The sequence below is a fragment of the Cololabis saira genome, chromosome 3 (genome assembly GCF_033807715.1).
Source record: "Cololabis saira isolate AMF1-May2022 chromosome 3, fColSai1.1, whole genome shotgun sequence".
In the NCBI taxonomy this organism is placed as follows: Eukaryota; Metazoa; Chordata; class Actinopteri; order Beloniformes; family Belonidae; genus Cololabis; species Cololabis saira.
In genome coordinates this window covers 54,405,730-54,420,996 of record NC_084589.1, presented here as the reverse complement: position 1 = coordinate 54,420,996, position 15,267 = coordinate 54,405,730, and the positions used below count along the sequence as shown (strand labels likewise).

The following is a 15,267-nucleotide window of genomic DNA, read 5'->3' as shown; positions in this document are numbered from 1 at the left end:
TGGACCACTGGTTCTTGGGGTAACTGTACCAAATATTAATGTCCATGGACCACTGGTTCTTGGTAACTGTACCAAATATTAATGTCCATGACCACTGGTTCTTGGGGTAACTGTACCAATTATTAATGTCCATGGACCACTGGTTCTTGGTAACTGTACCAAATATTAATGTCCATGGACCACTGGTTCTTGGGGTAACTGTACGGGTCACTGTCAAGTCCAACTGACGCTCATTTAACCTGATAATCGGCTGTTATCCCGTCTTCTCCACTAGTTACAGCCATTTTTGCCACTCAGTGCAGGTAAGGGGGCGTGGCCCAGAGTAAGGGGGGGGTCCATAGTAAGGGGGTGTGGTCCAGTGCGAGTATGGGGGTCCAGTGGGGAAGTGACATCAATGCAGACCCTCTTTGGTTTTGTTCTCTTAGTTTCTAATTTCTTGCTTTCTAGACCTACTTTTAGGATTTTAAGTTATACTTTTAAACTCTTCTAGTGTGTATTTTAACTTCATAGCTTTTCTTCTTCTTCTGGCTCTCGGTGAAGGCGGACGCTTTTTCTGCTCCCCCTCCCTCCCTATCTGCCCTGCTGCTGCTTTTTGTCTTGTCTTTTAGAGCCTCTCTTTTTCACATCCTCCAAAACTCTCTACAATCATGGAATTGATTAACTGGTCTCTCAGCACAATTGACCAATTGACAATTTTTGCGACGAGAAGTCAGGGGACAAGGGAGCCCTCCTGCCCTGACGGGAAATTTTTCGCCAGATACATGATGGATTCCTGGAAACATTGGAGGATCATGTGCCTGTCGATTCTGTCCGTCAAGGACGTGGAAGATGCCTTCATAATTGGATTAATGATAACAGGATTTCTGCTTTTTGGAGCTGGCGTTACCTGGCATATCGACAAATGCGTAAGTCGTCGACAGCTGTTCTGGCCCTTTTCAAAGCTTCCAGACGTGGCTGAGGGGATAAGCTCCACGACCAACACTCAGACTCTAATGTTGGGAGAGCTAAATCACAGGCCAGCAGCGGTTTTTGAGCTCATTGGCAAGATCGAAAAGACCTTGGAGAAGTTGGAAGCTCGCCTTGGCGGGATTTGACCACAAATTTGTCTGTTTGGAGTCGCCATTGATGAACCAGAGACTTAAGGCAGATGGATTTTACTGGAATCTGCCTGTTTTTTTCAATACAATTGTTGATTCTATAATCTGACCTTGGCAGAGCGGCTTGGCAGGTTAGTCCAGTCACAATCTCCCTGGAGGAATAAAAACAAGATGCTCTGCTCCAACTAGCCCTCCCCTTCCCAGGACATCTGTGGACCTGTTTCAGAACTGTACCGGGCCATCTGATAACATCAAGGACATTGGCTGAGGAGCAGCTCTGAGCGAAGTTCACAGACTTACCGCTCACACACACACACGCTTGCTGATAACCACACCTCCCTCATTCTCAACGCCTTTCTCAACAGTCTCCGGGTTTGAGCGCCACGAAGCCACGGCGCTCACTTGGATGCACCGTGCCAGGACCCCCCCAGTAACCCTCCCCCAGTAATCCTCCCCCCCATACCCACATGCAAGTCTTCGTGGAAAACAGGCACATTATAAACATCTATGTCGCCGCCGGTGTATCCAAAGTCAAATTCCCTGTTTGATGTATTCAAACCCTGTCATTAAAGTCTGATTCTGATTCTGAGCTTATCTTATCCTGCAGGGCATTAATAAGTTTTATGTTTGTGTATTGTTTTTATGTAAAGCATTTCTTATGCATGAAAGATGCTCTATAAATAAAGTTTGATTTGATTTGCAGATGAGAACTTGGCCAAGCAGATAATCGCCAACATCAAGTCGACGCGGAGCCTCTACATCATGTGCCACGTGCCGATGTTCTGCTGGATCTCCTCCATCGTCCTGGTGAAGATGTGTGAAGAAGAACCGAGAAGCAAAAAGCCCAAGACTCTGACTCAGATGTACATCCACTTCCTGACGCAGCAGACCGCGCAGATGTACGTGAAATACCAGAACCGGCCCCAGCTGGACTCCCAAGGCAACAACAAGGCCATCATGGCGCTGGGGAAGTTGGCCTTCCAGCAGCTGCAGAAGGGAAACCTGATCTTCTACGAGGACGACCTCCGGGACTGCGGCATCCCGGTCCAGGAGGCGTCGGTTTACTCAGGACTCTGCACTCAGGTGTTCAGGGAGGAGTCCTGCCTGCAGACCAGGGTCTTCTGCTTCGTCCACCTGTCCATACAGGAGTTCCTGGCTGCTCTGTACGTCCACGTGACCTACAAGCTGGACGGGGTGAACCTGATGACGGGGACGGATCGGGCGGCCAGAGCCGGGTCGGTATCCGAGCTACACAAGGCCGCGGTGGACCAAGCCCTGCGGAGCGACAACGGCCACCTGGACCTGTTCCTGCGGTTCCTCCTGGGACTGTCCCTGCAGTCCAGCCGGGACCTGCTCCGGGTCCTGGACGTCCACGTTGAGGCCAGCGACTCCAGCCAGGAGGAAACGGCGCGCTACATCAAAGAGAGGATAGACGAGAACCTTCCTCCGGAGAAGTACATCAACCTGTTCCACTGCTTGAACGAGCTGAACGACCAGGACCTGATGGAGGAGATCCAGGGCCTGGTGGAGCAGGACGGGGAGTCCGTCATGGACCGGTGCTCCGCGGCTCGCTGGGCGGCTCTGGTCTTCCTGCTGGTGACGTCACCGGAGAGACGGGATCACATCGACCTGAAGAAGTACTCGGGAACGGAGGAAGGCCTGGCGAGACTCCTCCCAGCCATCAGGGTCTCCAAGACAGCAGCGTAAGTTGGTTTTCCTTCATACTTATGCTGATCACACACAACTTTATATTTCAGTGTCACCATGTGACTACAGTCCTCTACTCTCATTGGTTAACCATGACTACAGTCTTCTACTCTCATTGGTTAACCATGACTACAGTCCTCTACTCTCATTGGTTAACCATGACTACAGTCCTTTACTCTCATTGGTTAACCATGACTACAGTCCTTTACTCTCATTGGTTAACCATGACTACAGTCCTCTACTCTCATTGGTTAACCATGACTACAGTCCTCTACTCTCATTGGTTAACCATGACTACAGTCCTTTACTCTCATTGGTTAACCATGACTACAGTCCTTTACTCTCATTGGTTAACCATGACTACAGTCCTTTACTCTCATTGGTTAACCATGACTACAGTCCTCTACTTGATTTGATTTGATTTGACATCTTTATTGACAATGGAGATTGTATAAATACATAGGCCACACCATCATCAAAAGGATAAAAACACAATAAAGCAGGAGCTTATTTCCATTGCGGTCCTTTAAGATATGTGTGTGCGTAAACAATGGTCTGCTGAATGAAAGTGTTGTGTACGTCAGGACATGTGGGAGAAAATGTGGAATGCGTGGGTCGGCCTACCACGCCAGGGAGAGAGATATAAGGCAGGAATACACACATTTAACATACATTACAATACAAAGCAGATCAGAATCCAATTTTAAAACACTATGCACCAGAATATCTTTCAATTAACCTACACCCATCTTCTACCCCTGATAATCCAGCTCCTCACAAAAGTTTTAAAGGAAGCAGAGGAGCTAGTGGATTTCAGATCTTCAGGTAGGCTATTCCAGGCCAAGGCCCCGGTGTACAAAAATGAACTTTGACCCCCGTTTGTCCTGAACTTGGCCGGCACCACATTGGTGGAGCTTCCTCTGGTAGCATGTCCATGAATACTATTGACCCTGGTAAAATAGTTAATTAGATATTTTGGCACCGGCTTGTGTAATATTCTGTGTACCATAGAGAGTTTAATTTGTAGCACTCTTTCCTCCACTCTTAGCCACTTGAGGCTTTCAAAATGAAACTGAGTGAGGTGAGTTCTGGGGTGTAGTTGGAGGACTACCCTGACTAATTTATTTTGTGCTGTCTGTAGGCTATGCTTCAGATGTTTTGAAGTGCTAGAGAACCACGATGTGCAAGCATAATCAAAGAGGCACTGAACCAAGGCCCCTGCCAAGATCTCTAGGGCTGTCCTATCTAAGAAAGATGATGTCCTGGCAAGGAATCTGACTCTCTGGTTTACTTTTGATATAACCCTCTTGGCCATACTCTCTCCTGTCAACTTATTGTCCAGGATACAGCCCAGGTAGGTAACCTCCTTCTTATCCGTCACCTCCGTATCGCCCACCACCACCTTGAGTCCATCAACCCTCGCTAATCTAATGCTTGACCCAAATAGGATGGACTCGGTTTTACCTAGGTGGAGGGATAAACGATTGTCAACCAACCAGGTACTGATCTTACTGAGCTCACAGCTAAGTGTTTTTTCTACTTCTGATTTATCCTGATGAGACGTCAGAAGAGCTGCATCGTCAGCAAACAGAAATAGATCACAGTCACAGGCTGACTTCATATCATTGACATATAATAAGAAGAAAAGCGGACCCAAGATGCTTCCTTGAGGAACACCACACATTGGCTTAAGTGCGGAGGACATGGACCCATTTACTTGCACCATTTGCCTACGATCCTCAAGGAAGGAGCTCACCCATTTCAAGGTAGCGCTGCTGAAGCCCATGGCTCTAAGTTTAAATAAGAGTACCCTATAGTTGACAGTGTCAAAGGCTTTTTGTAAGTCAATAAGGACCATGCCGCAGTACTTGCCCTTATCCACCTCCCCTCTGATCCTGTCTGTTAGATTAAGTAGACAGGTATCCGTGGAGTGTGACATACGGAAACCAGATTGAAAATCAAACAGAAGGTTGTTGGATAAAAGGTAGGCATTTATTTGTTCTGAGATGATTTTCTCCATTACCTTTGATACCGTGCTCAGTATGGAGACAGGACGATAATTCCCTGGATCTAATTTATTCCCTTTTTTATATAGAGCTACAACTCTTGCTGATTTAAAATCTGTTGGGAAACACCCCTGCTCTATGGACATATTAAAAATAAAAGTTAGACATGGAGTAATGGCCTCTGCCGCGTCCTGCAGGAATTTAGCGGAAATATTATCCAATCCTGTAGCCTTATTGAGGTTCAGGGTCTGGAGTTTTTTTAAGACCACCTCCTCAGACACCTTTGAAAAGGAGAATGCATCTACTTTGACTCCCTTTTGGTTGTAAAATTTAACCACATGACTTTCTCCATAGACACCAGACGGACTAGGAAGTTTGTTAACTAGGGTATTGGCTACTGTACTAAAAAACCCATTCAAACTGTTGGCTATACTGACATTACCTGTTATGAGTTCATCATTAATATTTAAATTCATATTTTTTGCTTTTGTCTTGAGCTTGCTACTGTAACCTGTTTGCTTTAAGCATTTCCAAAGCTGTTGTGGGTCAGATTTGTTTTCTGTAATTGTATTATTAAAGTACTCTGCCTTGGCCTTTCTTACTAAACTAGTTACCTCATTTCTAAACTTTTTAAAATCGCTGAAGAGATTCTCCGCTCTATTTTTCCTAAATTCCTTAAAAGTATCATCTCTGGATTTAATCAGTTTGAGGATGTCAGAATTCATCCACTGTTCCGATCTGACTTTAAATCTGATTGATTTCACCGGTGCAATATCATCCACGATTTTTAAGAACAGAGTTTTAAAACAGCCCCACGCTTTGTCCACAGACACACATCGGAAGACTTGTGACCAGTCCTTGTATCGCAGCCTTTCCTTCAGCACCTCACTATTGTAGTTCTTTAGTGATCTTATCTTGACTGTGTTGTGATGGCCAAGAGATGCCTTCTGGACTCTACGGGTGCAAAAGATCATTGAGTGGTCACTAATTCCACAGTCTATTACTCCACTGTTGGAGATTTTTGATTTGTCAGATACTAACACCAAATCAATAGTGGTTTGGGATGCACATGTTAACCTGGTAGGTTTATTTATTATTTGTTTTAAGTTAAAATTAGAGCAGAAGTTAAGATAGGCCTTGTACAAGTAATGGTCATGATTTGAAACATCAGTGTTCAAATCACCCAATAACAGCACCTCCCCAGACACAAACTCACTGTGTTTGGAGCACATTTCCTCTACCCTATCATAGAAATCATTTTGATCTGGCGGTCTATAACAGGTTCCCACTAAGAAAGGTTTGCACTTCGGTAGTGAAATATCAGCCCAGATGGCTTCCATGTTGTCATCTGAAATGTCTTGTCTTTCCCGAAAAACAATATCAGACCTGATAAACATACATACTCCCCCTCCCTTCCTATTTCGGTCTTTCCTGATGATACTAAAGTTTTCTACTTCAATCTCCGTATCAGATATTGAGCAATCCAGCCATGACTCAGTAATACACATAATCCCTATTTTGCTCGATTGGACAAGATTACGTATTTGGGAGATTTTATTGACTAGACTTCTCACATTGAGATGTATAATGTGTAGGCCCTTAGAATTACACATTACCATAAGGTCCGGGCCCGGATTGGGCTCAACATTGCCAGATAATAACAACAGAAGAAATATTAAACATCTTTTCCTGTAGTGAGCCATGGGAGCTTTGGCATTATAGGGCGACACCGCCAGTCTAGGACCATCGCAGAGAAAACAGTCCTGGAGTACCATTATCGCTGGTAAATGCGCGAAGAAAACAAAGTCATAGTTCAGGGATATATCCGCAACAGAGAACAACATAAAACTAAAATAAGCAGGTGTGGTGCGAGTTCCTTTGCCGAGGGCGCTCACCGCAGAAGACAGTTCCATCTCCGGGGAAGGCACGCCAACAGAGTCGGCACGAGACTCATGATCCAATGCGGTCAGGGAAACCGCAACCAGAAGAAAAATTAAAAACTGTAATGTTGCAGACACGCGAGCCATCTTTGTTGCCCAGTCTTGTCTTCTTTTGTGTTATTTTTCTTCTAATAAAAACCAACCATAACCATACCTGTTTTCTTTACCTGTCTGGGCTGTAGCCTGGAGGAGATGGGGCCTGGTAGCTGGGCTGTAGCCTGGAGGTAGCTGGACTGTAGCCTGGAGGAGCTGAAGCCTGGTAGCTGGGCTTTAGCCTGGAGGTAGCTGGGCTTTAGCCTGGAGGTAGCTGGGCTATAGCCTGGAGGTAGCTGGGCTGTAGCCTGGAGGAGCTGTAGCCTGGAGGTAGCTGGGCTGTAGCCTGGAGGAGCTGTAGCCTGGAGGTAGCTGGGCTGTAGCCTGGAGGAGCTGTGGCCTGGAGGTAGCTGGGCTGTAGCCTGGAGGAGCTGTAGCCTGGAGGTAGCTGGGCTGTAGCCTGGAGGAGCTGTGGCCTGGAGGAGCTTGAGCCTGGTAGCTGGGCTTTAGCCTGGAGGAGCTGTAGCCTGGAGGTAGCTGGGCTGTAGCCTGGAGGAGCTGTGGCCTGGAGGAGCTTGAGCCTGGTAGCTGGGCTTTAGCCTGGAGGAGTTGGAGCCTGGTAGCTGGGCTTCAATGAGCATCAGCAGCAGCAGAGCAGAGGCTACCACCAGCCAGCAGCAGCAGAGGAGAGGCTACCACCAGCACCTGAGCAGCACCTGAGCAGCACCTGAGCAGCACCTGAGCAGCACCTGAGCAGCACCTGAGCAGCACCTGAGCAGCACCTGAGCAGCACCTGAGCAGCACCTGAGCAGCACCTGAGCAGCACCTGAGCAGCTCATTGGTACTCTCATTGGTTAACCATGACTACAGTCCCCTACTCTCATTGAGTAACTGTATTCACCAAATCAATGATGGATGAGCCAGATCAGCGCTAACCTTGGCTCCATGTCATTGACAGCTACAAATCAAGCCAGAAATCTTGGTGTAATTATTGACTCAGACCTGAACTTCAACAGCCATCTAGTTTATCACTAAATCTGCCTATTACCACCTGAAAAACATTGCTAGAATTAAGGGGATTCTGTCTAAACAAAACATGGAAAAACTCCAGACAGGAATGCGGTGCATGGAGTGCTGCTTGGGTATTTGCAAAAAAGTGTAACCCTCAACTTCTGTCCTGACGAAGGCCAGTTTGGCTGAAACGCGTAGACACGCTTTTAATAGATTAGCCATGCAACAATAAAGGCATTTTATTAATCTTACCCTCATGAGTGCCTCAGTTCTCTGTCTACAACATGGAAAAACTCCTTTAAATCATGGCTAAAAACATTACTCTTTACTGACGCGTACTCTTAAATTAAATACTTTCCTGCTGGACTCTACTGCCCTTACCTTTAACAACTTGTGCTTTTTACTATTTTTTTTACGTCTTTTATTATCATTTTATTTCATTTTATTTGTTATTTAAGTGTACTTTTAAATTAATTACTTATGATTTTTGAAAACCGCGCGACTCTACTGCCTTTACTATTTAATAACTTGTGCTTTTTATTATTTTACCTGTTTTCTTATCATTTTATTTGTTATTTACTGTTTAATTGTGTCTTGCTGCTTTTAATGTTGATGTAAAGCACTTGAATGACCTTGTGTTGAATTGTGCTAAACAAGTAAACCTGCCTTGCCTTCGTTGTAATCCCTTCTGATACAAGCTCTTCCTCTTTCTGATTGACACCTACCTCTGGAGGTCTTCACCACATCCAGCTGGAATGCTGAACAGACTTTGGTCCTTTTGTTTCTCAGGTTAAAGGACTGTAATCTCAGAGAAGAGTCCTGCCGGTTGATCTCTTCTGCTCTCAGTTCAAGACATAACAAGCTGCAGGTCTTGAATCTGAGCGACAACAGCCTCTGGGACACTGGGCTGGAGCTTCTCTCCGCCGGACTGAAGAGCAGCTGCTGCAGACTGAAGACGCTGAGGTGAGTTGTGGTGAAAGACCAGAACTGCAGCTCTGGACGATGTTGCAGAGCAGGACAGTGGAAGCAGGTGTAGCTAGCCGTAGTGAGCTGGCCGTGGCTTAGCTGGCCGTGGCTTAGCTGGCCGTGGGGTGGCTGGCCGTGGCTTAGCTGGCCGTGGGGTATATATATATATATATGCCAGGCTTGATGGCTCCACCCATTTACCCAGCCAGAATGGATGGATGGATGGATCCAAGATGGTGCCAACCCTCTGTTGTAAGAGTTTGTCTTGTTGTTTTCATACCATCTATACCTGGTCTATACCTGGTCTATACCTGGTCTATACCTGGTCTATACCTGGTCTATACCTGGTCTATACCTGGTCAATACCTGGACCAGCGCCGATGACGTATCACTCCCAGAATCAGACGGCTAGGAGGCAGCAGACCCGGGGACTCCCTCAGCCAGCGTCCATGTTTGTTCCTGCAGGTTGAACAGAAGAGTCTCCATGTTTGTTCCTCAGGTTGAACAGAAGAGTCTCCATGTTTGTTCCTCAGGTTGAACAGAAGAGTCTCCATGTTTGTTCCTCAGGTTGAACAGAAGAGTCTCCATGTTTGTTCCTCAGGTTGAACAGTCTCCATGTTTGTTCCTCAGGTTGAACAGATGCTGTCTCACCTGGAGATCCTGCCAGTACCTGGCTACAGTTCTGAGGACTCACCTCCAGGAGCTGGACCTGAGCCACAACAACATCCAGGACTCTGGAGTTCAGCTGCTCTGCAGCGGCCTGGAGAAACAGAGATGCAAACTGGAGACACTCAGGTACCAAATATCATCCAGGGAATATCAACCAGGGAATATCATCAGGGAATATCAACCAGGGAATATCATCGGGGAATATCAACCAGGGAATATCAACCAGGGAATATCAACCAGGGAATACTATCAGGGAATATCAACCAGGGAAAATCATCAGGGAATATCAACCAGGGAATATCCCGGCACAGTGCATCCAAGTGATCGCCGCGGCTTCATGGCGCTCAAAACCCGGAGACTGCGTTGGGGGATGCTGATAAGAAGGGGGCCGGGAAGACGTTGAGATGAGGGAGGTGTGGTTATCAGCAAGTGTGTGTGTGAGCGGTAAGTCTGTGAACTTCGCCCCAGAGCTGCTCTCAGCCATTGTCCTTGATGTTATCAGACGGCCCGGTCAGTTCTGAAACAGGACCACAGATGTTCCTGGGAGAGGGGAGGGCTAGTGGGGGCAGAGTCCATTGTTTTCATTCCACCAGGGAGATTGTGACTGGAGCAGCGGGCCAAGCTGTTCTGTCAAGGTCAGATTATAGAATCAACAGTTGTATTGAAAAGAAACAGGCAGACTCCAGTAATTTTCCATCTGCCTTAAGTCTCTAGTTCATCAATGGCGACTCCAAACAGATGAATTTGTGATCAATTTCCGCCAAGCTGAGTTTCCAACTTCTCCAAGGTCTTATCCATCTTACCAATGAGCTCAAAGACCGCCGGCAGCCTGCGATTCTATTCACCGGCGGCAACAAAAATCGCATCCAGCTTGCGGTTTTGCTCTCACAACGTTAAAGTCTGAGTGTTGGTCGCAGAGCTTATCCCTTCTGCAACGTCGGGCAGCTCAGAAAGGGCCAAAACAGCTGTCGATGACTTACGCGTTTGTAGATAGGCCAGGAAAATCCCCACTCCAATTAGAAGAAATCCTGCTATCATAAATCCAATTATGAAGCATCTTCAACGTCCTCGACAGACAGATTCGCCAAGCACAACGGTTTCCAATGTTTCCAGGAATCCATTGTGTATCCAGCAAAAAATGTCCTGTCAGGGCAAGAGGGCTCCCTTACTCCCTGACTTCTTGTTGCAAAAATTTGGTCAATTGTGCTGAGAGACCAGTTAATCAATTCCATGATTGTAGAGTTTCGGAGGAGTGACAATGAGAGACTCTGAAGACGAGACAGGACAAAAGCAGCAGCAGGGCAGATAGAGAGGGAGAGGAGCAGAAAAAGCGCCCGCCTTCGCCGAGAGCCGGAAGAAGGGAACCAGGGAATATCATCAGGGAATATCAGGATGGATAATGGATGGATGGATGGATGGATGGATGGATGGATGGATAAACTGATAGATAGATGATGGTTGGTTCTCTCCCTCCCCAGGTTGTCGTTCTGTGAGGTCACAGGCCTGGGCTGCAGCTCCCTGGCTCTAGCGGTCATGTCCAACCCGACCCGGCTGAAGGAGCTGGACCTGAGCTACAACCACCTGGGGGAAGAGGGTCCCAGGCTGCTGTCCAGGGTCCTGGAGGAGGCAGGGTGTCAGTTCACCAGGCTCAGGTGAGCTAACAGGCTAACAGGTGAACGTACCTGCTCCTCCTCCGTCTGACTGTGTGTTTTATCTGTTTTCGTAGAGTCGACCACAACGCAGAGCACTGGCTGAGGTATGGACTGAGGAAACGTGAGTGTTACATCTGCTGTAAATTATCTAGTGTACTACTAGCACCTACTAGCAACTACTAGAACCTACTAGCAACTACTGGCACCTACTGGCACCTACTGGCACCTACTAGCACCTACTGGCACCTACTGGCACCTACTGGCACCTACTGGCACCTACTAGCACCTACTAGCACCTACTAGCACCTACTAGCACCTACTGGCACCTACTGGCACCTACTGGCACCTACTAGCACCTACTGGCACCTACTAGCACCTACTAGCACCTACTAGCAACTACTAGCACACAGCAGCTAGCTGTAACGTACACTCCTAGTTTGAAATCTTTGATTTAGTTTTTGTTCAGTAAATTATCACATTGCGTAACAGGACATTTTCAGTTCATCTATATACGAGTTGTACTGACATAAAACCTGGACATGCTTATGTGGAAAGCTCATAAGAAAATAATATTAAATACAAAAGGTACTAAATAAGAAAAAAAAGCCAATCAATAAAAAAAAAAAATTGAAAAAAGAGAAAATAAGTATAACTTAAAAGGAACAGAACAGGAATCTTTAAAAAACCAAAATTCAGGACAAAATTAATGGAACGTTGCGTTTCTGTAAAAGGTATCAGTTTATAGAACAATCTGGATACAGAAGCCAAAGAATGCAAACATTACATTTAAAAGAATAATAAAAGCCCGTTTGATGAAGAAATTATTTTTTTGTTGTTTTTTTTTTAAATTATCTTTATTGGAAAGTGTTTTTTTTTCAATTGCGTAACATGTCATTTGTATTTTTTATCATTACATGAATTGAAAAATCAAATTAGATTTCCTAGGAAAAAGGGACGGATAAAATAAGCTTAGTCTTCTTTCTGTTCCCTTTCATTCAAGGAAAGAGATTTGTTGTGATTATATTGAACTGTTTTGTTTTTCTTTTTAATTGAAATTAAGTACAGGCGGCAGTAGCTCAGGTGGTAGAGCGGGTCGTCCAATGATCAGAAGGTCGGCGGTTCGAATCCCGCTCCGTCCCAAGCTGCTGTCGTAGTGACACCTTACACCCACCTTGCCCCGTGTGAATGTGTTTAAATGTTTATGAACGTACCAGCCGTGGCTACAAACCTACCAGCTGTAGCAGCTGTGGCTACAACACGTAGCTACCACCACCGGTGGGAATGTGTATGAATGAATAATGATCTCTGTAAAGCTCTGGGTGCCTTGAAGGATGCTAAATAAAACCAAGTCATTATTATTATCATTATTACTTCCTATTGCTACTACAGTTTCCAACCGTAAACCGTTTGTCTGGTTCTCAGACGCCCGTGATCTGACCCTGGACCCCAACTCGGCCCACGAGCTGCTGGTTTTGTCCGACGACCAGCGGAGCGTCCACCAGGGCAGGGAGAGGCAGCCGTACCCGGACCACCCGGACCGGTTCGACTACTGGCCTCAGGTTCTGTTCCGGCAGGGCCTGACGGGCCGCTGCTACTGGGAGCTGGAGTGGGGGGGGGACTGGGCCGGCGTCGGGGCGGCGTACGCCAGCATCGGCCGGAAAGGGCCGGACAACGACTCGGTGATGGGCTACAACAGGGAGTCCTGGAGCCTGCACTGCTCCGGCCACGGCTACCGGGCCTACCACGACCTCCGGAGCACCGTCGTCCCCGTCCCTCCGGCCCGGTCCCGGAGGTTAGCCGTGTTTCTGGACTGGGACGCCGGAGTCCTGTCCTTCTACAGCGTCTCTGCTGAACGGTTCCTGACACACCTGCACACCTTCATGACCCGGTTCTCCAGCCCTCTGTTCCCCGTGTTCCGGGTCTGGGGTAAGGGCTCGTCCCTCAGGATCTGTCAGGTGGAACAGTGAGGAATCAGAACTGGGGATGCACCGGTCAGGGTTTAGATCACCGATCACCCATCACCAAAACCAGGATCTGCCGATCGATCGGTTGCCGACTGTTGTAGAAAACGGAAAGGTGAAATCCTGCACTCTGATTGGTTGTTAACTGTGGTATAATGATCTGATTGGTTGTTAACTGTGGTATAATGATCTGATTGGTTGTTAACTGTGGTATAATGATCTGATTGGTTGTTAACTGTGGTATAATGATCTGATTGGTTGTTAACTGTGGTATAATGATCTGATTGGTTGTTAACTGTGGTATAATGATCTGATTGGTTGTTAACTGTGGTATAATGATCTGATTGGTTGTTAACTGTGGTATAATGATCTGATTGGTTGTTAACTGTGGTATAATGAGCTTATACCACGGCTTCTATTCTAAAGCCTCATCACAGCAGATCATTCCACGTCAGGGAAGCAACAATGTTTCCATGACAACAACCAACTGGTACAGATTGATGACGGTTACAACAGGTAGAAAAAAGTAGCTGGTGTTAATGTTTATTTTTTTAATTTTTGTTAACAATTAATGAGGCATGTTGACGTAAATGTTAATCTCCGGGGAGGAGCTAACGTTAGCGGGGAGGAACTAACGATGGATGGATGGATTGAGGAGTTCCCGTCTCCGACATGCCGAGCTACATCTGGAGAGATGGACTATTGTTTTACACAGTGGGATATTTTTACTGGATAATATGTATTTCTGATTAATTAAAAACTACATAAAATAATATCTGACCATGCTCCCCTTTTGTTGAAACTGAACTTGCCTGAATCCAGAACAACTAGAAGAAACTGGAGGTTTAACTCTTTACTATTAGCAGATGAGAATTTTGTAAATTTTTTATCGGAACAAATTTCTCTATTTTTAGAAATTAACATGACCTTGGATGTTTCCGTTTCCACTGTTTGGGAAGCCCTTAAGGCTTATTTAAGAGGGCAAATAATATCTTTCATGGCCAATAAGAGAAAGAACTCAGGAGCAAAACAATTACAACTTGACAAACAAATTGCTGAAATTGATAGGAGATATGCACATCTCCCAACTCCTGACCTATATAAAGAGCGCCTGAAACTTAAAGCAGAATATGACCTTGTTTTGTCATCCCTTATAGAAAATCTACTGCTCAGGAGCAGAAGTGCTACATATGAGCATGGTGAGAAGGCGGGGGAAATTTTAGCCAGGCAATTGAAGGGGGCAAGAGCTAAACAAATGGGGTGCTTTCTCAGGACGGGGTGGTCACGGTAGACCAACAGGACATAAACAACATTTTTAAAAACTATTACAGTAAGCTGTACACCTCCAGCAGCCCCTCCGATCCCAACGCCATGCAGAACTTTTTTAAGGATCTAAACACCCCATCATTGTCTCAAGATCAGGTCTCAGATTTAGATAAACCGTTAACACAACAAGAAATAATGGACGCCATTAAGTCCCTACAAACCAAAAAGTCACCAGGTCCAGATGGCCTGCCGTGTGAATTTTATGTGAAATTCTCCACACAGTTAGCTCCCATTCTGACGGCCATGTATTCGGAATCATTGGAATCAGGATCCCTCCCACCCTAAACCAGGCATGTATAACATTACTGGCAAAGAAAAATAAAGATCCCTTGGACTGCGGATCCTATAGACCCGTTTCCTTGTTAAACACAGATTACAAAATATTAGCCAAAGCCCTGGCTCATCGGTTGGAGAACACTTTACCCAGTGTGATATCTCCAGACCAGACAGGTTTTTTCAAGCATAGACACTCCGTTTTTAATATTTGACGCTTGTTTAACATAATGTACACTCCTTGCCAAGCTGCCTCAGAATGCCTTCTTTCCATGGATGCAGAGAAGGCATTCGATAGAGTAGAATGTGACTACCTCTTTGAAACGCTGAAGAAATTTGGATTCGGTGCCACGTTCATCGCTTGGATCAAACTGCTATACTCCAAACCCTCGGCTATGATTCTGACCAATAGTTTATACTCAAGGCCTACTTGTTTCAATGCCTGCCTGTATTTATTCCTGGCGCTTTTTTCAAAAATATTGACTCAATAGTGTCATCATACATTTGGAATGGCAAACAACCACGCTTGCGCAAGGAGTTTTTGCAAAGAGCAAGACATGATGGAGGCATGGCCCTTCCAAATTTACGGTTTTACTACTGGGCTGCCAATTTGTATTGCATGTCAC

At 46.0% G+C, this 15,267-nt stretch overlaps 1 protein-coding gene across 5 annotated transcripts in view; it reads left to right on the top strand.

The window, feature by feature from the left end:
* Nucleotides 1–13,801, top strand: part of LOC133440532 (NLR family CARD domain-containing protein 3-like) — a 36,925-nt gene extending 23,124 nt beyond the window's left edge. For 4 of the 5 annotated variants that reach the window (XM_061717811.1, XM_061717810.1, XM_061717816.1 and 1 more), the window contains 6 exons: nucleotides 1,801–2,800; nucleotides 8,584–8,757; nucleotides 9,391–9,555; nucleotides 10,908–11,081; nucleotides 11,156–11,202; nucleotides 12,504–13,801. In XM_061717811.1, the coding sequence (XP_061573795.1) occupies nucleotides 1,801–2,800; nucleotides 8,584–8,757; nucleotides 9,391–9,555; nucleotides 10,908–11,081; nucleotides 11,156–11,202; nucleotides 12,504–13,048 (2,105 nt within the window). In that variant the 3' untranslated portion in view covers nucleotides 13,049–13,801. The remainder of the gene's footprint in view (nucleotides 1–1,800; nucleotides 2,801–8,583; nucleotides 8,758–9,390; nucleotides 9,556–10,907; nucleotides 11,082–11,155; nucleotides 11,203–12,503) is intronic. The other variant, XM_061717815.1, reaches the window with a different exon arrangement.
* Nucleotides 13,802–15,267: the final 1,466 nt, after the last annotated feature.